This window comes from Hydra vulgaris, chromosome 07 (assembly GCF_038396675.1).
Source record: "Hydra vulgaris chromosome 07, alternate assembly HydraT2T_AEP".
In the NCBI taxonomy this organism is placed as follows: Eukaryota; Metazoa; Cnidaria; class Hydrozoa; order Anthoathecata; family Hydridae; genus Hydra; species Hydra vulgaris.
In genome coordinates this window covers 16,673,102-16,700,887 of record NC_088926.1, presented here as the reverse complement: position 1 = coordinate 16,700,887, position 27,786 = coordinate 16,673,102, and the positions used below count along the sequence as shown (strand labels likewise).

The 27,786-nt window shown below is 28.6% G+C and overlaps 1 protein-coding gene across 2 annotated transcripts in view; it reads right to left on the bottom strand.

Moving 5' to 3' along the window:
* Window positions 1-26,120, bottom strand: part of LOC100205662 (adenine DNA glycosylase) — a 49,650-nt gene extending 23,530 nt beyond the window's left edge. For both annotated transcript variants that reach the window (XM_065801208.1, XM_065801207.1), the window contains exons 1-10: window positions 25,977-26,120; window positions 25,259-25,298; window positions 14,852-14,880; window positions 13,886-13,930; window positions 10,379-10,420; window positions 9,954-10,025; window positions 9,681-9,762; window positions 6,842-6,870; window positions 6,656-6,753; window positions 399-543 (exon numbers count right to left, since the gene is read on the bottom strand). In XM_065801208.1, coding sequence (XP_065657280.1) covers window positions 399-543; window positions 6,656-6,753; window positions 6,842-6,870; window positions 9,681-9,762; window positions 9,954-10,025; window positions 10,379-10,420; window positions 13,886-13,930; window positions 14,852-14,880; window positions 25,259-25,298; window positions 25,977-26,084 — 690 coding nt within the window. In that variant the 5' untranslated portion in view covers window positions 26,085-26,120. The remainder of the gene's footprint in view (window positions 1-398; window positions 544-6,655; window positions 6,754-6,841; window positions 6,871-9,680; window positions 9,763-9,953; window positions 10,026-10,378; window positions 10,421-13,885; window positions 13,931-14,851; window positions 14,881-25,258; window positions 25,299-25,976) is intronic.
* Window positions 26,121-27,786: the final 1,666 nt, after the last annotated feature.

The window sequence follows — 27,786 nt, the reverse complement described above, 5'->3', positions numbered from 1 at the left end:
AGGCTCTGTAATGTTCAACAAACCTTTTTTTAAGTTGTATTTGATGGTAATTCTAAACAGACAAGTGAAGACAAAAACAAGGAAGTTCAGTTAAAGAATATTGATTTTTTCAACTTAACTGAATACAACATTATAACAGCATATAATCTGCAACTTTTTTATTTCATTTTAATAGGCATTTTTTTACTAACCTTTTCAAGTTAACTTGGTTTATTGCAACATATAACTTTTCAAGTTAAATAAATTTATTGCAACATATAACTATTAACCTAATTTATTTAATAAATAGTTACAGGTAATTTCAAAAATAAAAGTTAAAATGTTTTAAAAAGTGTTCATTACAAAAATAAAAAGATTCAACAGTTTAGCAAGAGTAACAGTAACAGTAGTTTTCTTACTTTTTTGTAGGACATGCAGAGAGTTGATAATGGGCACAGAGAACATTGTGGCGATTTTGGTGTACAAACAGTAGCACCCAACTCCATTATACCTTGATTAAAATCACCTGGTCTCTCTTCATCAACAATAGTGTTTGCTAGCTCCCTAATAAAAATCAGTTATTTAAAAATAACATGACATTTTTTATTCTTGACATGATTCATACTATAATTATTGCATTTTCAAAATATTTAATTTTAAAATGAAAACTCTGGAATAAATATTAAAAATAGAAAACTTGTAATTACTCATAATTACCTATAAAAACTTTATACATAACTTTTAAAAACTTTAACTGTAATAATTTTCATGATCTTTGATTATAATAATTTATTAATATTTTTATTTGTAGTTTTTGTTATATTAAATTTATACTTAAATAAATATAGTTTTTTTTATTTAATACCATTAATAATTTCACTTATTATGATTACACAATTTGTTAAAACAAATTCTTTTTTGTGAGTTAGTATAATAATATTTATTTTATTTCTTAGTCAAACTTTTCTCATTTATTGTTTCCGCATAAACCTTAACAATTTTTCACTTAACACTTAATTTCTTTTGCTGAAGAAAGCAGATTAATGTAACTAATAAATTTATTGCTCATATGATGTTGAAAGTTTATTTAGAAAGTTTCCACTTCAAATCACTCAAACTTATTTATTTTTTATAACTTTTTAATTACTCAATTTAAAAAATTACTACAGATTTTGACTTTCAGTTCTCATTTTCTATTTGACAGAAAATATTAGGATCAAACAGATGGAATTGCAATGGGTTCTCTTTTAGCGTTCATCTTAGCTAATGTTTTCATCGGATTTCATGAGAAAACATGAGTGAATAATTGTTTCTCTAATTCTGTACAAATTTTTTTGTACAAAATATATTATATTTTTACAAAAAATTAAAAAAAGATTTTGTTTTGGCTAAAAAGTTTAGTCTTATGTGTCGTTTAATTGAACAATTAAAATAATTAGCTGGGATATGATGAAGACATAAAAAACCTTTTTTTGTTTTACAAAATAATCAATTTCCACAAAAAATTAAAACATATTGATAAGAGAATGAAACTATATGTTACCTGCACATTTTTTTGCACTGGCTGTAAAGCCAGTTATATTGGAGAAACTTCCAGACATTTAAAAACTAGGCAAAATGAGCACCTTAAAACTGATTAAAAAAATCCCATAAACATTTAAATACATCAATTAATTGCAAAAATTTGTGTAATTGTAATTCTTTTGAAGCCTTGGACAACCAAACATAAATTAAAGGTAAAAGAAGTGCTCTAAATTAAATAGAAAAATCCCTTACTTAATAAACAAACTTCCTATTACATAATTAACTTATCTACATTAAAATGCCAGTTTAGTTTATTTTGATTACATTAATTGGTTATTTTCAGAGTTGTTTATTAGTTTATTATGTATATGTTTTTATCTGTTAATATTTCCCTGAAAAAGTGAAAAAATTTTGAATGTTTATTTTAAAATAAAATCTTTTGAAAATAATTATATTAAAAAAATATCAAGACCAAAAAACTATTTAAAAGTATTTACTCATTTTATGGTATCATGACATTTAAGATATAAATATATATATAAATATACATACATATATATATATATGTATTCATATATATATATATATATATATATATATATATATATATATATATATATATATATATATATATATATATATATATATATATATATATATTTATATATTTATACTATAGCATATTTATATCAGTATTTGCTCACTTTTTTTGCTTATCTAAATCGATACAGCTTTTTTAGATAAAGAAGAAAAAAACAAAGAATAATGAATGAAAAGCTTGCTGTCCCATGCCAAACCCTCAGTCGATGTAGCAGCACTCCGCCGCGAATCAGGTTATTTGTCAGTCAATGTATGTACTGAAGCCCCCAGCAGCAGGTTATTTCAGTCACACTGCTCACGTAAATCAGCAGTATAAGATATATATATATGTATATATATATATATATATATATATATATATATATATATATATATATATATATATATATATATATATATATATATATATATATATATATATATATATGTATATATTTATACATACATACATACATACATACATATATAAATATGTGTGTGTGTGTGTTCTTTATAGTCCCATGATATCACCTGCAAAATTTTATAAAATTTAAATAATATTTAGTGGTCCAGCAAGGTCTTTGAAATTTTTACTGTTGGTGTAAATAGAGTCCAATGCATTGATTTCTGTGAAAGGTTTATGAATTTGTTATTAAACAAATGGGAACACATTTGGTATCATTAAATAGAACTCAAGGTGTAGATTCTACACATATGTTTTACTCAGACTTGGTCGGGGAGCAGGTGTAATTGCACTCGATAATTGACCACGCAAATAATATTTAGGTGCAAAAAACCGGCCAGATTTTTTAACCATTTTGAGAATACTTAAGTTTATATGCTTCCATGTTTGTCATGTTATTATATGCTTCCATGTTTGTCAGCAAAACAATTATAAAGTTATAAAGTTAATTCTACAAACCAAATCTACAAACAAATTCTATTGGTTCAAAAAATACACTGACTAAGCAAAATAAAGTTCTATCTATAAGAGTAATCTGTTGAAATATTCTTAAAAATTGTATTATTTAAGTTTAGTTAAGTTTCCATTGAGATTTCTGGCATAAATTGTTTTAAGAATAATTTATTAAACAAACAATTTTTTTAATATTATGGCTCATTCTCGGAGCCACATCAATAATATACTAATCTTAATTATGGTATGTAAAATTTTTTTAAATATAACCTTAATTATTCTAATTTTTTACAGAATGATCAGTAAAGATGTGTATATATATATATATATATATATATATATATATATATATATATATATATATATATATATATATATATATATATATATATATATATATATATATATAATGTGTGTGCGTGTGTGTGTGTATATATATATATATATATATATATATATATATGCACACACATATATATACACTAGTGGCCATTGAATTAAAGCCACTTGATGATTTTGCTGTAAAATGAAATATGTATGAAAAAGTAAGAACAACGTCATGCCGTTCGGTTTGTTTATATATGAAGTCATTATTATTTATGTTATGCATATTATACACGTGTTTGGCTTAGTATTTAATTAAATTTCATGATTTCTTGCTGAAAAACTATAATGTTGTTATTGCTTATTTTAGTGTGATAATGGGGAAAAAGCCAGATATTAATGATTTTGTCAAGGGGCAAATTGTAACATTGAATGCTGAGCGTTATTCTCAGTGTGATATTGCAAAGAAACTGAAGATTTCTAGAGGTGCTGTTACGAATGTTTTAAGATCTGGGGGTGTTTCACGACGTTCCAACTGCAAGGGAGTACGAAAAACAAATCATCGTGATGATCGTTATTTGAAGAGCATTGTTGTGTCTAGTCTGCATACTTCTTCTGCACGCGTTGCAAGCCTAGCTAGTGACAGGGGTATTCAAGTGAGTGCTAAGACTGTTAGGAGACGTCTGTCAAATGACTTTGGTCTTGTAGCTCGCAGACCAGCAAAGAAACCTCTAATCACGAAATAACAACCTCCTCCAGCGATTGAAGTTTTGCCGTGCGATGAAAGACAAGTCAAGGGAGTGGTGGGAGAGAGTCATGTTCACAGATGAAAGTACCTTTCAGCAGCTACGTGACCCTGGTTACAATTATGTCAGACGTCCTGCCTCTCAGCGATTCAATCCCAAATACACCATCAAAACTGGCAAACATCCACCAAGCGTCATGATCTGGGGTGGCATCACAGCAAATGGTTGGTGTGGACTGCACATCTTCGATAAAGGGGAAAAGGAAAGGGGCTGAGTCTTGTTGCAATTATGCAACAAGACTCAGCCCCTTGTCACACCGCAAAGATTGTCCAAAAGTGGTTTTCAGACAACAACATTGAACTTCTTTCCAATTGGCCATCAAATTCACCTGATCTAAATGTGATTGAAAATTGTTGGCAAATTATGAAAAGGAAAGTTGCTGCACATCGTCCTACATCAGAAAAAGACCTGAAAGAGGTTTTGAAGCGTGTGTGGACGACAGAAATAACCCGGAATACTGTAGAACACTTGTTCATAGCATGCCTGATCGCATTAATGCTGTGCTTAAAAATAAAGGATATCCTGTAAATTACTCACTTTTATTCATCGTTTGAGCTAGAACTTTATTCAGTGTATTGTAAGGTTAAAATTGCATTTGATAATATGCCTGCTAGACCTTGTTGCTAGAGTAAACTGTGTATTTTCCAAAAATTTGCTGCTGGTTTTATTTCAATGGCCACTAGTGTATATATATAATATATATAATGTATATATATATAATGTGTGTGTGTGTGTGTGTGTGTGTGTGTGTGTGTGTGTGTGTGTGTGTGTGTGTGTGTGTGTGTGTATATATATATATGTATATATATATACAGTACTGTGAATAAGTTTTAGACCACTTGTTTAAATAGATGTTTTACAATTTTTTTCCTATGTAATTAAGTTTAATAATATATAAGAAAAGTTGAAAGAATATATTATTTTGAATAAATAAATAAAATTGATGAGGAAACATGAAGGATTTGAAACCCTACTATTAAACACAGAGGAGGCTCTTTACAAGTTTGGGGCTGTTTATCTTCATCTGGAGTAGGTGATTTGATCAAAATAGGGGGCGACTCACTGGGGAACGTTATGTGGATATCCTTAGGCACCATGCTGTATCATCCGGAATGAGACTAATAGGTCATAATCTTACTCTGCAGCAGGACAATGACCCAAAACATTGTTCCTGAGTGACAAAAAATTATATAAATGAAATGACAGAAGAAGGAGTACTGGAATTGATGACCTGGCCTCCCCAGAGTCCAGTTTTGAATATAATTGAGCATATTTGGGATTAATTGGACAGAAAGAAGGTTGAACATACTCCCCGAAATGCTGAAGAATGTTTTGAAGTACTTCAAAGAGAATGGCACAACATACCCCAGGATTTTATAACTAACTTGTATGAATCTTTTCCCCGGGGAATATTGGCTGGGATTGAGGCAAAAGGAGGACATAATAAATAATAACGTAACGTAATAATAAATTTAAAACTTAGTTACTCAATGTGTATAACAAAAGTGTTGGAACTTGAATCCATAAATGCTGGCCTCCCTATCTCTAGCTTATGGAGTAAATGTTCTACTACAATCTACCTACCGTTTATAAATTACCACTACTGCATACTAAATATCTACCAACCATTTATTAACTACCACATAATTTGACTTAAACCTAATTATTCAGCAGACTTTATTTTTTTGAAAATATACATAAACCTATAAACTTTCCTTGAAAACAGAAAAATAACAATTTTTTAAATGTATTAAAGTCAACATTTTTAAAATATATATATATATACTTGTACTGCATATATTTACCTCATATTTATTATGTTTAAACCATATTAGAAAAGTATTAAATTAAAACCTAAATATATTTCTAAAAGCCATAAAACTGGTTCATCCACTGTTGCTGTTATTTCAAAGTAGAGTGGGGTGAAAATTACTTTTTTTGAAAATTTTTTCTGTTACACCCGAGGGTTTGTCCTATATTATAAAATAACACTGGATTTAAAAAACTTTTTTGGATGAAAAATATTTTAATGGATTCCTAATGACCCTTGAATATTTAAAAAGTCCTTAATAATATCCAAAAAATTTTTATTAAAAGTTAGTCAACCTGATACTCAACGAAGCAATATTTTATAATATTAGTTTCAAAATTAGTAATCATATTTATAAAAACATGTTTAAAATCAATTATTTAAAAAAAATAGTAAAAAAATTTTTTTTTTAATGTTAAAAACCTTTTTTTCTGATAATATTAGGGACCAGTCATGTATTCAAGAAACAATTGGAACCCCTAAAATTATCTTTTATTCCAAAATTCTTTAAAGCCAGTGTTATTTTATCATATAGAAGAACCTTAGGGTGTAACAGGAGAAATTTTCAAAAAAAGCAATTTTCACCCCGCCCTATTTCACAGTAGCTTTAACCTTTTATTTAAAAAGTAAATACTATCATATTAATATATTTAACAATAACTAAAACAAATTTTATTTACTTACTAAATAACTTATATATAATTGTAAATTAGTTACCAAATAAAATCATTAACAGCTTTTGAAGATGAATCAGCACCGATCATTCTTATTCTGGTTAAAACTCGAATGACATTACCATCTACAACTCCACACACCTTGAAATAAATGTTTAATACTAAGATACTACTATCAATTTAGTTATCAGATCTTTCAGCATGACACATAGAAATACAATATTCTTACCTCATTAAATGCAATTGAAGCAATGGCACCTTAAATTTATAAAATAAAAAGAATTTTTAGAATTTAATTTTTAGTTTTATTCTTCACCACCCTAAAGTTAAAGGGGTTAGTACAATCTAGTACCCTAGTACTTTATCTATATGACTCCAAAACTCTGAAATTGATAAGAATGTTGTGCATAAAAACAAGATGAGTACTGTAGTACCAGAGGTTGGGATATAAACCCCACACTTCTTAGTTAAGTAGCAAAACTTCTATACCTAAAGCAGCAACTATATTTCCATGCCTTAAGTAGCAAACACTCTACAACTACACTACTGGGACATTATCACATATTGAATTTGTATTTAATGCAAAACCTTATCAAAACTGCGCTAGTTAAAATATACAAATGTACAAAATAAAGTATTGTATAAAATAACAAAAACTAATGCCAAGTATTTTTAGCATACCTTTTAGCATTTTTGTGAAAATTTAGCATGTTTGTGAAAAATAGAATTGAAAAAGCCAATAAAAAAAACAGCATAAAATTATTATTTTTTTTAATGAAATTTTGATTTATATTAGATAATAGTTATTGTTATTTTTATTTCATAAAACTAAGATCTGTATAAAATTCAATGCATCTGTTAAATTCATATGCATCTGTATAAATTCATATGCATCTGTATAAAATTCAATAAAAGACTCCGCTGCAGTGCTTTTTATTTGACTTTGAAATCAAAGTAAAAAAAAAAGTATTGCAACTTTTTAAGTCTTCAAAAGTAAAGTCTTATTTAAACAGATGCTTAATTATTAAGTAATAATTGCTTCGAAGCACTTTATTTGATAATTGAGTTTTTAATTTGATAATTGATTCAAAGTACTTTATACTATTACTGTATATATACATACTCTACATATACATATACTGTATTACATTGTATACTACTACATAATACTGTTGGTCTACCAAATGAAAGTTTTGCCAAACCAAAATATTGGTTTAATCAAATTAAAGCTTAACCCAAAACCAGCAGTTGAAAATAAATCTTTTTCTGATGAACTTTATGCTCCTATTGTAATTATATATTTTTGTTGATGCTTGTATTGTGAATAATCTTCCCAATTTTTACAGATGAAATCCTTAATCCCATGTACCTGTGATAAAAACTTGGTCAAGTGTTGAAAAAATAAAAGACAGTTTCTGCTTGTTTTTCGTCTAAATGTTTTTTTTTTTTTTAAATTGACTTTTTCACTACTTTTTAAATTTGTTACTTTTTCACTAGTTTCAAAATTTGGCAATGGCGTGTCTCAGAAATAAGAAAGTGAAATTTGAAATGCAATAAATGGCAACTGATGCTTTGATTTTTAAAATCATGATCTATGGGAGACTTTTATATTGCTTAATATGCAACTTGCAAATATGAACTTATGAAATGATTCCATACTTTGTTTACTATTGAAAGCATCTTGAGCATTTTACAGAGTTGTAATAAGACTTTTACTAAAAGACATTTACTAAAGAGGTGATACCACCTTAACATAACTTACTTGAAAGTTAATTTATCAACAAAAATGCCTTTTTTGACTTTTTTTCTATAAATATCTATTTTGATTGAACAAAATATCTAATTTTAATTGAAAAAAATACTCTAAATTTTAAAAAACTACAACCCTTAGAAAATAACCATTTATAATAAGCACAATGTAACTTTATTCTATTTTATTCTTATTTTTGACATTTCTTGTAATTGCTCAATGTAAATATGTCATGACATTTAGCTTGGAATCTAACAAATTTAGTTTCATCTTTTAAATGTTTCAAATGTTGTCTAACCAATGAAATGTTGACTAACCAATAAAATGATGTGTCTAACCAATTAAACAAGCAAACCAAGTTAACCAAAATGCTAACAAAATTTTCAAAATTGTTTACTTTAATCACTTAACATGGCTAAAAAAGTAATAAAACTGAAATTAACCTCTACTTCATCATTCTGTTAAAATTATAATAAATTTTATTTAAATAAATTTAACAGATTGATACTGAAATAATAACTAGTTTGATTAACTAATGAAAAGTTTTTATTAAATGTGTACTTGTGTGTATACCAGTTCAATCCTGTTCAATAAACTAAAAACTAGTTTATTGAACAGGAGTGAACTGGTATACACATAAGTACACATTTATGTGTGTGTGTGTATATATATAATATATATACATATATATGTGTATATATATATATATATATATATATATATATATATATATATATATATATATATATATATATATATATATATACATATATATATATGTGTATGTATAGATAATATATATGCGTATGTATAGCATGTTTAGATAAGCATATGCTTACTACTTTAGCTTATCTTTAAAACATGCTTTTACGAAAAAAATAATCAAAGAATAATGAAAGAAAAGATTGCTGCCCCATTCCAAGCTCTTAGTTAATGTAGTGGCACTCCTTTGTGGCAGCTAGCTTACTGCATGTACTGAAGCCCCCAGCAGCAGGCTAATTCAGTGTGACATCACAGTGCTTATCTAAACAAGCATTAATAGTTGTATGTATGTATATATATATATATATATATATATATATATATATATATATATATATATATATATATATACATATATATATATATATATATATATATATATATATATATATATATATATATATATATATATATATATATATATATATATATATATATATATATATATATATATATATATATATACACACACACACACACACTTAATTAATACTATTATTATTATTTCGAATTTAAAACAAAAGCAAATAAAAAATAATAAAAAAATAAAACATACTAGCTGTATAAGGACCAATACCAGGCAGCTCTTTTACAAGACTTTTTGATGATTTAGGCATTGGTTGACCACTTTCTATTAACTAGAAAAATCTGAATTAATTTTTTTGTGCAATATTTTGAATAATTATTACGCATATATTTACCTCTCCCAGATCAGAGGTCTACTTCAATATAATGCATTCAACTTTAAAATTTAAAACTTTTTAAAGTTTATCCTTGAATAATTTTATGAAATAAAATTAATTACATTAATATCAAAAATCTTAAATACCTTTTTTGCTGCTTCATGCAACCTCCTTCCTCTTGAATAATAACCAAGACCAGACCATGCTTCATTTACTTCCTTAATGTTAATTTTTATAGAATTTTTTAAAAATATTTTTTAGTGAGTGCATGGATGTGTGTAAAGGTCTCTCTCTCTCTATGTGCATATAAATATATATATATATATATATATATATATATATATATATATATATATATATATATATATATATATATATATATATACATATATATATATATATATATACATATATATATATATATATATATATATATATATATATATATATATATATATATATATATATATATATATATATATATATATATTTATATACATACATATATATATATATACATAATATTAAAATACAATAAAGAATATACTTTAAACCAATTAAAAAACTCCACCTCAAGAGTAGCACCAGCCAAGCTTGCAATTGATGGCCATTTCTAAAAAAACACACACAAATTTGTGTCTTATCAAACATCAACTAAAAGATATAATGGACATTTTTATGGATAAATTATGGGAAAAAAATTCAAAACTAATTAACCACTATCAAATATGTTTTGAACAAAAATTAAAATTTGTCATTGTTTCTCTTAGTTTAACCATTGTTTATCACTTAAGACCTGAGTTAAAATTTTTATATATCTATTTTTTAATATACATAAATAAAGAATGTTTATTTTATAATGCATTTGATCAATCTTTTATAGCATTTAGGACGCCTCAAAGTAGAAAAGTTGTTAAATTATTTGTGAAAAATGTGAAATATTTGGATATGACATTTCAAATCATCCAACATAAAATAAGTAATAACTTTTAAAAGTACTATATTATTAAAAGTGCTTTTTTAAAATTGATATATTATCAGTGTACAAATTTATTTTATGTTAACTAAAGATGACTTGCTCATATTAATTTATAAGTTAAATTAAGACTTACAAGTTTTACTAATTCTTATTTTTATCATTATTACTACTACATCTATTATAAATAAAATATTTTATTAGGACTAACTAGTGATAACTGCAATATGAAGCAGGTGTCAATCACAGGGTAAAGCATAAATGGCGATGATGTTTGATGTGTAAGCCTCTTCGAAGTGCTGATAATAATAAACACATTTCTAAGTTTATTATCACCACTACATAAATTATGTTTACAAAAAAGCAATAGTTTTGTTACTTTATTTTATACCCTGTATACCTCCTATCATATTATGTTAGTTATTATTAAATATTGGTTTTCTATGTGTGTATGTATATATATATATATATATATATATATATATATATATATATATATATATATATATATATATATATATATATATATATATATATATATATATATACATATTAAAATAGTGAGATCAGATTCAACATTAACTGCCTGTTCTAAGTGATCGAAAAGAGAAGACTTTTTGTCAAGACAGGATTATAAAGTTGAGTCATCAGCAAAAAGAGCTACTTTAGATGTATGGTTGCCAGGAAGATCATTTATGTAGATAAAAAATAAAACAGGCCCAAGGATAGAACCTTGAGGTACCTCAGAAATTACTGGAAATTAAGAAGAGTGTTGCCCTTCAAGATTGACTTTAATAAAGCGGTTAGAAAGAAACGATTTGATGATCTCATAAACTTTCCCAGTTACACCATATGAAACCAGCTTATGGAGAAGACCAGCATGTTAAACTTTGTTAAAAGCCTTAGATATGTCAAGAGCAATAGCCCTAGCCTTCCTCCATCTGATGCACAATAAAATCTTTCAGTTACAGCAGTTAGCAGGTCAGCTATAGAACAACAGGATCAAAAACCATGTTGATTGTCTGACACTAAGTTATTTGATTCAAGATGGGATGTGAGAAATTTGTTAATCAAAGACTCAAAGACCTTGCTAATAACGGAAAAAAGACTGATCGTAAGATATGTGGAGGGGTCAGAATGTTAACCTGAGGTTTTTACAATTAGAACAACAGATGCCATTTTCCAGCAGGCAGGAAAACAAGACTCAGTCAAGCATTTATTAAATAGTTTAGAGAGAATTGAAGAGTTCTGGAAAACAATTTTGTAAGACTATGACAAGAATTTTGTCTGGACTACAAGCCATTGAAGAGTTTAAATTGATATGACAACGGAAACTGAAGTGATTTGAATGTCTAAGATTGGGTTAAGCTGTTTAATTAGAATGTAAGGAAGAGAATGGCCAGAGTCAAATTAGTAGAAAAGTTTTTTGCAAATAGTTCTGCCTTATCTTTGGGAGAGGTAATAAGATCAGTCCCATGAATGAGAGATGGAATGTTAGATCTACCCTTGTTAATGACGCTGTTGAAGATTTTTCAAAAGTCTCTAGAGTCTAACTTCTTAGATAAGATACAAGATTTAGTGAACTGAGAATAATAGAGCTTAGCACCAGACAGCACCTTGTTACATTGATTTCTTGCAATAATAAATTGCCATTTGTTCTCTAGAAAGTTGTTCTTTTGAAAAAGATGAAAAAAATGATTACGATAAGTAATAACCATAGAGTAGAATGAGGCTTGACTTGAAATCGACAAGAAGGAATAAAAGCATAAATTCCTGCCTGAATCCAGGAGGTTACGTAGGAGGTACATTTATTAGCTGAGAGAGAAAAGACATCAACCCAAGAACTGTCACAAAGAAAATCCCAAAAAGAAGTCAGCTTTAGGGTAGTAGTAAGTAGTGCAATGATAAGGTGAGTCTGAAAAGGAAGTACAATATGAAGAATTTAAAGAGATTATTGGATGGTCAAAAGCACCCAAGGGAGAAAAAGGAGAAACTAAACACAAGCTAGGATCAAAGACAAGACATAAATCAAGAATTGTAGGTGAATGATTAGGATTGTCAGAAAAACAAGTCACAAAGTATCTGAGTAAAAGATTGAGAAATGCAGAAGTTATGGTTATAAATTATAAGTTTTAAATTACAATTATAAAAGTTATAAATCCAAAATAAATAGTAGAAGTTGACATGATACTTGTGAATGAACGGAAAAAGTTGTGTTTCTAAACATTTATTAACACAGATTGATGTATTTATTGCTACAGCCTTGGAAGTACAAAACAATGGTTTAGACATACGACGGTTAGAAATGGCAACCCACAATAACCGTTTTTTTAAAAAACTTTCTTTTCACGCAAAGTGAACACATTCTTGGCATGTTTCTTTGATTTCTGTGTATTATCCAGCTTTTCCATTTATTTTATCTCTATTATTTCTTCTCATCAATGATCAAAAGTGATTTTGCGTTATATAAATGATTAAGTTTTCTACTTCTTTTCTTTGCCTTTATTTGTTGTTCAATGGTGTATTTGGGAGTCTTTGCACAATATCTGTATTGAATATTCATTTTTTAAAATTTTTATAAATTGATTTACATTGAATTTAAAACACAATTTTCTCTGACTGACCCTTTTCTGTTATTAACAAGTCTCTTTAGTTTGGATTTATTTTCTCTAGTCCAGTATGTGTGATGAACAGAATGCTTTTTATCAGAAAATGAATGACCAGTTTTGAAACTTTAAGTTATCATAGATTGTATTTCATACTATTTCTTCTTTTATAAAATAATTTACGTTTTTGCTTTTCTTTATATTATGGTTTTTTACAAAAAAATATTTGAGACACTTTTGTTCTGCTGAAAAAAATTTTGAGACATTTTCGTTAAGCTGCATTTAACCTCATTTTTAATAAATTTGTTTTAAATAATAAAATAAACATTTTATAGATTTTTTCATACACATCAAACGACGTGTCAAATTAGCTTGAAAAATTAAATAAAAATTTGTCCGATAACTTATGCATCAACCGTTATCAATAATATATAAAATATATATAAATAAATATATAAAACTATATAAATATTAAATAAAACTATATAAATATTACCTTCATCCAATTGTTATAGTAGTTGACAACTGTAGCAACTTGTGTCTAAACAAAATAAACACCACATTTGACACAGTTAACAACTGTGTTGTTACTGACAACTAGTAACAAAAAATAGATTTCTAATTAAATTCCAAACAAGCCGTTTATTTAAGTTGTAGTGATGCAATGGCAAAGCATTATTTCTATATGTTTAATAATTGCTATAAAAATTATTTTAATGAAAATTCTTAATCACTAATCAACATGAAAAGAAAAACTCTCACCAATTTTTAATTTTACAAAAGAAGAAAAAAAGAAAATAAAACAAAGTGATAGAATAAGTGAGGTTTTTTTAATTGTTCACATTCTTGTGAACAATTAAAAAAACCTCACTTATTCTATTACTGCAAATCTTTTTATTTCTGTTTTAATGATTAAATGTAGTTATCTGGAAAAGAATATTGTAAATCTTAAAGGCAAATCTACATAAAAAAAAGCTTATACATTCAAAAAAAAATTCTTAAAATTTTGTGCTGGATATCAAACTTGTCAGTTTTGTTTAAAAGTATTGATAAAAGTAAATATAATGACCTAGATAAACAGCAGAAATAAAATAAAAATTAGTTCTTTCTGACCAAAAAGCTCAAATTCAACTGCTAACATTTATACATAAGTCTTCAACTAGAAATTAGGCTGCCTATTCAAAAATTGTTCAAACTAAAGGAATCAAAGGGATTATTTGCGGTTCCAGACACTATAAAAAAAACATTTTCTAAATATCATTAAATAGAGTTAACAATATATACAATGATGACAAAATTAATGCCTTGTAAAAAAGATTATGTAAGTATTAGTAAAAATCAAAAAAAACTATTCATATACAAACAAGTAACACATTGTTATCTAAATACTACTTCATAACTACTTTAAATAAATAATTAGGTGGTACAAATATATGAAGAGATTCAAATTGCCATACTATACCTGTTGAAGCATTATCTCTGATACCCAAACTAAAAAAAACATTTTTTTATTTTATCGATATATATAATTTTATTTGGCATATAGGCAACAGTAAAGGTAGCAAAGACACATCCCAGACAAGAGATATTAGCCACTTTTTATCTATCTCTTTTAAAAGCCTATTATTTATTATATTATAATATAACAATAATATTATTTACCTCCACAAATATTTTATTGAAAGACATTTAGTAAGAGTTTCATTCAACCCTTGCATTTCAAGAGAATGAAACGTGCAAGTCATGGGTAATTAAATAAGCACTTATTAAAAAAAATCAATTAATGATAACAATTAAGCAATTGAAAAACAACCAATAATAACACTTAAAAATTACAAAAAATTAATAAAAAAAATTTGGGGCAATAAAACTCCCTGATTTTACACAGGGCTTGGTATGCGTGTTTGATATACCCACACCAAAACACCTCTATTTTGACTTGTTGAAGCTTTACCTGAAACTTCTAACACTTTTTACATTTGACTTTGTTTGTTTGTTGACATTTGACTTTGTTTGTTGACATTTTGAAAAATTCGTATTTAAGAAAATCTATACTTTTTTGCTTTTTTGTGTCAACCTTTTGGATGTGAAACATCCGTATAACAAGTCCTTGTTTTATCCTCTCCAATAATTTACTCTCATACTATTGCTTAACATCTTCTGAAACCACATACTGAGCCACCATATTTTTAAAAAGGTTGGGATCCGCTCCATCTCTCCATATCTATTTTACTTTCAACTTTATTCTAACACTGCTTCATGATCATAATAACAGCATGTAAAGAGGAAGCAAATTCAGGAAAAAAAGGTAGAGATAAAAGTAAGAAAACTTGGAGAGTGTGTGTTACATACTTTCCTGTTGCTTGGTACAATTTAATGCTATATGCCCTAGTTCATTGCATTTGAAATATCAAACATTCATTTTGGGTTATAGAATACCATGGATTTATGTAATTTTATTCTCACAACATTTTGATATATCGCGATAGGGATGACATTAACTCCCATGGAACTCAATTCATCAACTTGTTTTCCATAGTTCATTATTTGCTTCTAAATAATGAACTATGGAAAACAAGTATAAATAAATCATATGCCATGTAAGAATCAGAAGAAAAATCTTGTGAAAACATTTTCTTTGCATCTTTCTTTTCTTCCTATTCTAAACTGTTGTAAACTACATAAGATGCACTTTGAAGCAATACAGGATAGCGCATTAGTAACTTGACGCCTTGTATATCTCTGACCACTTTTTTTTGCAACCTGCAACCAAACTGCCGTATCCAATGTGTCATTGTACTTTCTGAAAATGCCTAAAAATTTGTAAGATGGCTCCATTGCATGTCTTCTAATTTTGAATCTTTTCATACTTGATTCTATGCCCAGTTAGATTGTGGATTTTTCAGGTAAGAAATACAACAATGAATTAACAGATCTCTTTAGTAAAAATCAAAACTGCTGATACAAAATTTTTACTTAAATTTATATAAAACAGTAATTTACAAAAATTGACATTAAAAACCACTTAAACATATTTAAAAATATTAAAAACTATTAGAAAACTATTAAAATGTAATTAGGAAAAAGACGTTACTACCCAACTTTTTTTTAAAGCAATTTATAAAGCTATGATCATTTTGAGGCCAAAATATTACAACTTTAAATTATAATAAAAATAAAATGATAAAAATAAGTAATTTTTTTTTTTTTTAAACATCTTCGCTTCCAACCAGGCTGCAGGCAGCCACTAATTAAAGTTGGAAGTTACTGAAAGAAAAAAGATGAAGATTGTAGAGCAAGATAATGATTGACGGACAACTTAAAGGATTGCGAATTATATAAATCAGGAAAGCAAGATGAAGGAAGCAAATTCCAAAAAGCTGATGTTCAAGGAAAAAAACTAGACGAATAAGCGTTTTTGGAACACTTAGGAACAGTCACAGAAAAAGGATGACACTTAATTGAATGATGAGTAACACGAGAATGAATTTTAGTAGATGGCACAATAGACGCTAGCTCTTTAGAGCAGTGCCCATTATGGTATTTGTAGAAAAGAGAAAGAGAAGCAACATTACGATGTGACAATGGTTGTAGGTTGGCTGCAAGAGCAGGTCCAACTATGTTTACAATGCATTTTTGCACCTTGTCTAAAAGAGAAAGGGCATCATTAAAAGATCCGCCCAAGATATGGCAACAGTATTCCATACAAAGACGGATTTAAGATTTATAGAGATAGACAGTAGAATCCGAAGTAAGAAAGTGTCGAGCTCAATAAAGAGATGCAACCTTAGCAGATGCTAATTTTGCAACAGATTTGATATATGGTTTACAAGAAAGATTGGAAGTAAGAGTTAATCCTAGAAGATGAAGAGTAGATGACTCATCGAGTACATCATTGTTCATAAATATAGAAGGATATAAATTATTGCAATGACGATTGGCTGAAAAAAATTGAGTTTTATCTGAATTAAAGTTCACCAGCCACTGTAAGCCCCATGCTGTAGCAGAAGTGAGATCCTTTTCGAGCTCAAATTTCCTCTCCAAGCAATCAAAGGGTGTTGGTTTCTTATCACGACAAGTATAAATGGTAGTATCATCAGCAAACAATGCCACCTTAGATGTGAGAATATCTAGAAAATCGTTAATGTAAATTAAAGAGTATAGGGCCAAGGATAGAACCTTGAGGAAACCGTGAAGTTACAGAATAAGAAGAAGAGTGTTGGCCATCGAGGACAACTGTTATGCTACGATTGGAAAGGAACGATTCAATGATCTTAAAGATGTTGCTGGATACACCATAGGAAGAAAGCTTATGGAGAAGACCAGCATGCCAAACTTTATTAAAAGCTTTTGAAATGTCAAGAGCGATGGCCTTAACCTCTCCACTTTCATCTAATGCACAATAAAACCTGTCAGTTATTACTGTTAGCAAATCAGCTGTAGAACGAGAAGATCGAAATCCATATTAGGAAAGTAAGTTACTAGATTCAAGACACAAGCTGTAGAAAAGTATAGGCAGGAAATCACTTTAGATACAGAAGCTGGAGTGATATGAATGTCAAGCAATAAATCAACCTGTTTGTTGGCAATATCAGGTAAAATGCAACTAGTGGAATTAAGAGATGATATTGATGAAAAGTTTTTAGCAAACAATTCAGCTTTGTCTTTAGGTGAGGTGTCAAAGTCTGAACCATACAAGAGAGGTGGAATTAAAGATTTGCCCTTATTATTGATATTATTAAAGATTATCCAGAAGTCACGAGAGCCTAATTTTTGAGATAAGATACGAGATTTCATGACCTGAGAATAGAGGGTTTTGGCGTTAGAAAAAACTTTATTACAATTGTTTCTTGCAGTAATAAACAGACATCTGTTTTCTGGAGAATTGTTTTGCTGATAAATATGAAAGTACCGGTTTCGATTGGCAATCGCAGCAGCACAGTGTGAAGAAAACCATGAAGGAGAGTGAGGCTTGATCTGGAATCCTTGAGAGGGAACAAAAGATTTAATGCCAACCTGAATCAACAAAGCTACGTAAGAAGCACATTGGTAGACAGGAAGACAAAAGATTTCTACCCAAGGGCCATCACAAAGAAAATCTCGGAAAGAATCCCAGTCAGCTGTACTGTAGTTGTAAGAGGTTCGATAATAGAATTCAGGTGATGAAGAAGAATGAGATATTAGTTTTAAAGAGATCAAACTGAGATCAGAAGCACCTAAGGGTGAATGTGGAGAAACTGAGCAGTGACTAGGATCAGAAACAAGACATAAGTCGAGTAGAGAAGGTAAATGATTGGGGTTGTCAGGAAAGCGAGTTGGAAAGTTGACTATTTGAGTTAGGGATTGAGAAAGGTAAAAGTTGTTGGCTTTAATGCATGCAGAATCACTGACACTAGAGCCAAGCCATTCAGAGTGGTGAGCATTAAAATCACCGACAACAACTACATTAGCTAATGGATAAAGAGAGAGGGCTTGGTCAATATGATCAGAAATAACATCAAAAAGAGTGCAGTCTTGAGATGAAGGAGAGCGATATAGAACAAAGAGAAAGGTGATAGAGTGAAGTGGTGCTAAACGAAAGCACATGAAAGAATAGTCTGTGGATTCAAATCTAGTTTCATGAGAAATGGGTGAATTCTTACGAATGTAAATGCCCAGGCCAAGCATGTGACTATTGGAGTCTCTTCGAATTAAAGAAAGATAACCATCAACACTAAGATCACAAGATGAGACAGCTGAACTCAAATTAGTCTCACAAAGAGCAGATAGGTCTGGTGAACTTTGCAAGAGATAAGACTCAACAGAAAAAAAGTTACTTTGAAGACCACAAATATTAGAGAATGATAGGTTTAGAGAACTTGGTGATGATGATGGTTTTTTGTGTTTTATAGTTATTGGTACTTTAATCATTTTTAAATTTGTTGAAGAACTTGACTCAAAGCATAGATAGTACTCAGAACACTGTTTAATAGCCCAAGCAATTGCCTCATTACTACTAATAAATCCTAAGCTGTAACAAAGGGCTCCAAATGTGGCCTCCGAAATGCACACCAAAAGTACAAACAGGTACACCATCCATGCGCAACATGGCACTGTTAATACTTTGATATTTTTAAGCTGTTGATGGAATCAGCCTCTCTGAGAGCTACCACAGAGTTTGGGAAACCTGACTACCAGCCGGCCTCAGAACCATAAAACTGAGTTTTAGAGCTGTACCCTCATTAGGAGATAATAGAATGAGTTGCCTAGTCATAAAAAAACAAGAATCAAGCAAAACCCATGCATCGAGTCAAGAAGATCCAGCATTCAACATCCTAAACTGGAAACAATGTATTAAAAATACATTTGCGCCAGCCTAATAGATGAAGAAGGGGTATATATATTAATAAAAATGAATAAAATAATAATATAATAATAAAAATAATATAATAATAAATAATATAATAATAAAATAATATAATAATATATATAATAAATAATTTAATAATAAAATAATAATAAAAATGAATAAAAAGTATCAGGGCTCAAAAATAAAATTTGCGATCGCAAATTGTAATTGCTTTTCACACCTTTGCATTATTTTTTTTCTTAAAAAATTATATTTGCGATTAGTTTTTTTCTTTTCTAATTTTGCTTTTTTTTTTTTTGGCCATTCTTAAAAGTATAGAATGTTTTAGTTTAAGTTTTTCATAAAATGCATATCATAAAGCACATCACGCTAAATTTATCTTTTAAATAGAAGGATCATTTATCTCTTGGACAGAGATCTTTATTCAACATAAAGCGTTTTTGAATTTAAATTTGAAAATGACAATTATGGATTTTTTATGTTAAATTTCATTTCCAAACTCAGCATTGCAAAAAATCATCAGATGTTTTTGTCAGGTCAGGTTATCCTGCTACTGGTAACATGTAACCCAGTACAATCTGCCTCATGTCCTGCTGCCTTGTATGATATGCCTTTTTAGGTAAAGGCTAGGAGAAGCCAACTCCAACTTAAAACCTTGGGGCTCTTGGTTGAGTAAAGGCTAGAGATAGTATCTCAATAAAAATACTCATTTTGGACAGATCTTAAATGCATCCGGCTACTGTCTTGTAGAAGCCCGCCAAGGCAAAGACTAAAGGGGTAAACAGATTCTATCTGTTGACTAGCCTCGCACCTCTTCTTCATTTATTAGGCTGGCGCAGATGTATTTTTAATACATTATTTCTATTTGAGGATGTTGAATGCTGGATCTTCTTGACTCAATGCATGGGTTTTACTTAGGTTTTGTCTGTTTTTATGACTAGGAAACTCATTCTATTATATCCTAATGATAATCAAAAAAGGTAGTCAGGTATCCCAAACTGTGGTAGCTCTCAGAGAGGCTGATTCCATCAACAGCTGAAAAATATCAAACTATTAACAGTGCCATGCTGCGCATGGATGGTGTCCTTGTTTGTACTTTTGGTGTGCATTGTCAAGACCACATGAGGAGTCTTTGTTAGGGCTTAGGGTTTATTAATGGTAATGAGGCAATTGCTTAGGCTATAAAACAGTGTACTAAATACTGTCTATGCTTTGAGTCAAGTTCTTCAACAAATTTAAAAATGAATAAAACTATAAAACACAAAAAACCATCGTCATCACCAAGTTCCCTAAACCTATCATTCACTAATATTTGTGGTCTTCGAAGTAACTTTTCTTCTGTTGAGTCTTATCTCTTGCAAAGCTCACAAGACCTACTTGCTTTTTGTGAGACTAATTTGAGTTCAGCTGTCTCATCTTGTGATCTTAGTGTTGATTGTTATCTCCCTTTAATTTGTAAAGACTCTAATAGTCACATGCTTGGTCAGGGCATTTACATTAAGAATTCACCCATTTGTTGTGAAACTAGGTTTGAATCCACAGACTATTCTTTTATGTGCTTTCATTTAGCACCACTTCACTCTATCGCCTTTCTCTTTGTTCTATATCGCTCTCCTTCATCTCAAGGCACTCTTTTTGATGTTATTTCTGATCAAATTAACCAAGCCCTCTCTCCTTATCCATCAGCTAATATTGTTGTTGTTGGTGACTTTAATGCTCATCACACAGAATGGCCTGGCTCTAGTGTCAGTAACTCGGCAGGAATTAAAGCCCACAACTTTCACCTTTCTCAATCCCTAACTCAAATAGTCAACTTTTTAACCCACTTTCCAGAAAACCCATATCATTTACCTTCTCTCTCGACTTATGTCTTGTTTCTGATCCTAGTCAGTGCTCAGTTTCTCCACAATCACCCTAAGGTGCTTCTGATCTCTCTAAAACTATTACACAGCTTGATCTCTCTAAAACTATTATCTAATTATTTTTCATCATCTGAATCCCCCTATCATTGTAACTCTTACAACTACCTTAAAGTTGATGGGGACTCATTCAGTGATTTTCTTTATGAGGGCCCTTTGGTGGAAAACTTTTGTCTTCCTGCTGACAAATGTTATTCTTACATAACTTCGTGGATTCAGGCTGGAATGGAATCTTTTATTCCCTCTTCATAATTCCAGGTCAGGCCTCACTCTTCTCTATGGTTTTCCTCACATTGTGCTGCTTCCATTTCCAATGGAAACCATTACTTCCATATCTATCAGCAAAACAATTCTCCAGAAAACAGATGTCTGTTTATTACTGCTAGAAACAATTGTAAAAAAGTTTTGTATAACGCCAAAGCTATTCTCATGTCATGAAATCTCGTATTTCATCACAAAAATTAAGCTTTTATGACTTCCGAAAAATCTTTAATAGTATCATTAATAAGAGCGAATCTGTTATTCCACTTCTCTTGTATGGATCGGACTTTGTCACCTTACATTAAGACAAAGCTGAATTGTTTGCTAAGAACTTCTCATCAATATCATCATTTTAATTCTACTAGTTGCGTTCTACCTAATTTAGCCGTCAAACAGTTTGATCCATTGCTTGACATTCGTATCACTCCAGCTTCCATATTTAGTGATTTCCTGCTTAGACTCTTCTACAGCTTGTGGCCAGGAAAATATACCTGTTATAGTTTTGCAAAAGTGTTTTTCGGAGCTGTCGTCTATACTTTCAAAACTATTCAACAAGTGCTTATTAGAGTCTTGATCTTGAATCTAATAACTTATTTTCTGATCATCAATATGGATTTTGATCTTCTCATTCTATAGCTGATTTGCTAACAGTAATAACCCATAGGTTTTATTGTGCATTAAATAGATGTGGAGAGGTTAATGCTATTGCTCTTGACATTTCTAACGTCTTTAATCAAGTTTAGCATGCTGGTCTTCTCCCTAAGTTCTCTTCTTATGATGTATCTGGTAACATTTTCAAGATTATTGAATCCTTCCTTTTCGATCGTAGTATAAAAGTTTTCCTCGATGAAAAGCACTCTTATTCTTATTCTCTAACTTCAGGGGTTTCTCAAGGTTCAATCCTTAGCCATATACTCTTTATTTACATTAACAATCTTCCAGATATTCTCACATTTAAGGTGGCATCGTTCATTGATGATACTACCATTTATTCTTGTCATCGTAAGAAGCCAACACTCTCTGATTGCTTGGAGAGGGCATTTGAGCTTGAAAAGGATCTCACTTCTGCTACAGCATGAGGCTCACAGTGGCTGGTGAACTTTAATTCAGATAAAACTCAATTTTTTCAGCCAATTGTTATCGCAATAATTTAGATCTTTCTATATTTATGAACAATAATGTACTTAATGAGTCATCTGCCCTTCATCTTCTAGGATTAACTCTTACTTCTGATCTTTCTTGGAAACCATATATCAAATCTGTTGCAAAATTAGCATCTGCTAAGGATGCATCTCTTTATCGAGCTCGACATTTTCTTACTCCGGATTCTATTCTTTATCTCTATAAATCTCAAACCCGGCCTTGTATGGAATACTGTTTCTATATCTGGTTTTACTGTCATTTAATTAAGTCTCATCCTTTTACTATGACTGTTTCTAAGTGCTCCAAAAAGTCTTATTTGTCTAATTATTTTCCTCGAACATCAGTTCGTTGGAAATCGCTTATCTTGCTCTACAATCTTCATCTTTTCTCTTCCAGTAACTTCCAACTCTAATTAGCGGTTGATTGCAGCCTTGTTGGAATCGAAGATGTTAAAAAAAAAAAAATATGTAAACAGATTATGCATAGAGGTAAGCTGACCAGAATACTCTTTTTTTTGTAGGAGAGCACAGCGCTAAAACTTATTAAACCTTATTTGATTCTATGCTCTTCTACGTAAAAAAGAGTATTCTGGTCGCCCAACATAAAGGTGGGCTGAAAAGTAAAAAAAAATTAAGAAATCAAAGCGTCCCCTCCTAATATCTGGCTTTAGATTTGTAAAAAACATTTATGAAAAAAAAAAAGTTAGTAGCTACCAGTTTTAGCTGAACCACTTGGGTTTAATTCTCAAAATGTAAAACTGACAAATGACATTTTTATGGGTTAAAAATGCAAAAACAATTATAAATGCATATTAAAATAAGTTACAAGATTCAATTAGGTACAAAATGATACAGAAATAAATTTAGAACATTGTTTATTGAAATAATTTCCTTAAAAACTATAATTATAAAGTTATTGCCAAAAATCTAAATTTTTAGCAATAACTTTATAATTTTATCTTTTTTTTAATTGAAATAGTAGCATATATTAAAAAATATGACAACAGATACTTTCAATACATCTATGTTCAAATTAACTATTAAGATTTAAAATCCTTACAACTGTAGTGCAGTGGTTTTTAAAAAATTTCTAACTCCTGAGCTTTCTTTCAACTCAATCAGTAGATATTAGATAAACATAATTTACCCATAAATTGAATAGTTCTACACTAATATCTCTCTGAACAATGTCTTTTCTGTAGTTTTTAAAGTAAAGACATTTTTCATGCTTTAAAGTGGAGGGTTTTCCAAATGAAAATTGTTTTAAGGGTTTAAGGCATTCATCTACAATGTATTTATTTGATTTATTTTCTGTTTTTCTTGTAGACATCTTGAACATATTTATTTAGTTTGTATCTGAAAAACAACCAAATAAATATTAAATGAGTTCATTGTTGAAAAAAATGTTGATTTGTTTTTAGTTTTCTGTAAATAATTTTTTAAATATAGGTGTTACAAGAAAATTTTCTAGAATAAAGATTGTTTAAAATTAAATTCTGCATCTTTTAGTGTAAAACCTATACTCATCGAACAAATATTAGGCATTTTATAAAGAACTTATAAATTTTTACCCTAAGAAATTTGACAAAAATATATAAAATTGATATATGGTTTTTGCAAAAATTAAGATTTGAATTTGAACTGCAATAAATCATGGTGATATTATTAAGTGACTTGGCCCAGTCACAGCTAAAAATAAGAATTTTTACAAAACCAACCTAAAAAAAATAATTCACTTCTGACAAGCTTGCAAGCAACCACTATTAAATTAAAAGTTAAACAAATAAGAGTTAAGAAAACAAAGGATAAAGAGTTAAAGGTTAAAGGTTATCACAAAAGTACACCAAAGGTTAAAAAGAAAGGAAATGGAAACTAAAGACTTTAAAAGTTGCAGGTTGTATAATCAAAGTCTAAAAGCATATATTACCAATCCTCAGAATAAGGGTCGGCATTAGAATTAGGGTCGGCATTAGAATTAGAGTCGGCATTAGAATTAGGGTCGGCGTTTGGCAACTACTTATTTAGTACTTAATAATAGTTTCGCAAGAATTGAAAAAAACGGGCCCTAGCCCGCGCTATATTTTATCAAACCCAGTCTCGGTCAATTTTCAACCTCAATCACTTACTACATGATATAAAAAAAACTATAAACTTGTCCTCTAAAACAACTTAATATAACACAAAAAACAAGAAAATACCTGCATAACCACGTTGGTCAGAATCTTTTAAAGACTTTGCCTATAGAAAGTAAAAAGAAATGAATTTTTTTATTTTAACATTTTAGGAATTTAATCAATAACTTATTGTTTTTGTTATCAAACTATAAACTAATATTTTTTTTTATAAATGCTTGTGTAAACTTAAAATTAAAATTGTGATTTACTAATGCAATCGTCATACTGATTTTTAGATAGAAAAACATGATCCTAACCCTAATTTCAATCAGATTTTCCACTAATTCTGTAATCAAACTATTAACTAATAATTTCTTTTATAAATGCTGGTGTAAACTTAAAATTAAAATTACAGCTTACTAATGCAATCAATTTTTATATAGAAAAGCACAATTGAAACCCTAATATAGATTAGACTTTCCATTATAACAACAGTCATATTAAGGTTACGAGTACAGTAAAATCACTGTTATTTCGAAAACAAATAGCATAAAAATCAGATAAAAAATATTTTATAAAGATTTAAAAAAGAGTAATTAATACTACCAGCAGTTTTGTAAAATAAAAGTAGTTTAAACTTTTAAAAGCACTAAACCTAATTATTAATTCCTATAAAAACAGTTTTATAGAAGCCATGATCACAATGTTATTCTAATTAATATCTTAGACTATTGAAATTATTACTAAAAAATAAAATCTCTAAGGTATAATAAATGTAACAAATTTAAAAAAAGAACAATACTAATAATCTCCATGGTAAATCTCTTTTATTCTTATCATAAAACGCAAGTAACTTTTTTCGAAAAACAATAATTTCTTCATTAGTAAACTGATGATGCTTCATCTTCATAAAAACAATTTTTTATGTATACTTATATATTTATTCATGTATATATATATATATATATATATATATATATATATATATATATATATATATATATATATATATATATACATATATATATAGTATACATGATATACATTTGATAATATACATCATACATTTTAATATATACATATATATATATATATATATATATATATATATATATATATATATATATATATATATATATATATAAATTAGTATGAAAATTAGAATGAAACACAGAGTAAAATGAAAAAAAATTTTGTCAAGTGATTTTCTACTAATTTATAATTGCTCTGTTCTTTTAAGAACATTGAGTACTCAATTTTGTAGAATACATTTTAAAGTTGCTTAAATATATATATATATATATATATATATATATATATATATATATATATATATATATATATATATATATATATATATATATATATATATATATAGGGTGACCAGAATACTTACGTAGGAGAACACAGCGCTAAAACTTATTAAACCTTATTTGTTTCTATGCTCTCCTACATAAAAAATTATATATATATAATCAGCCATACCATCAATACCAGCAAACTATCCTAATTTGCTTTTTTTTAAACAAACTTGAGTATGTAATATAGGTATTGCTTACAAAATACTATATTACATGCTCAAGTATTTCTATAATATAAAAAAGTCTGAAAGTTTAATAAAACTGCCATGTATCTGTTTCTATGAATCAGTAAACATCACACAAAGATACATTAAAATTTAAATGAAACATTCAAATAAAAACTATTTTGAAATATTGATTACTGTTTGAAACAAAATGCAAATATGAATTTCTGAATTTATTAATGGAGAGCCTATATTCCTTTCTAATTCTTTTTTTGTAGAAAGTTAAAGTGAGATGTTAAATCATGATGAGATTTTGCAGCATTGAAAAATGTGACTCTCTGACATGAAAAATCATAGCTTTTTTTATTAGTGAATTGGCTTGCAAATACAAATATGACTAAGTTACTAAAATCTTGCAAGTCATGCATGATTGAGTTTTGGCTGATAAAACTAGTGATGATAGCTCACCTGTGCAGCAACAATGAGATTATTTGTAGAAAAAAAAGGAAGAGATGCAACCTAATGACAATGGGACAGAGGCTCAAGCGCGGCAGTATGAGCAGGTTAAACAACATTTAAAATGTAATTTTTATACATTTTCCAAAAGAGGAAGGACTATATTACGGAAATTATCTAAAAAATAATAATTGTATTCTATGCAAGGATGAATAAGAGATTTGTAAAGTTAGAGTATTGAATCGAGAGTAAGATGATGGCAAGCACATTAATTGCAATGACACTTGGTAATTTTTTTGCAATATAAAAAAAGGTTTTTTCAAATCAATAATTAATAAATCATTTATACATTTACTTTGATAATGTTAAAAGATGATCATTGGCCCGGTTTAGGGGAAGGCAAACTCTAAGATGCAGGAAAACGAAGTTGAAGCTTTATGACTATTACAAAAAGTTACATAGAAAGTAGTTTTATAATTGTTTTTATTAAATTGCACATAGTGCAGGATAATTCCTACTTAATTTAGGCTTGATAGCTAAAATTAGGGTGTTCCTTTTTCCCTTAAACTTAAAGTCAATCACACTGTGGTCCACAGTGATACTAAAGCAGACCCAAAGTCAATTACACTGT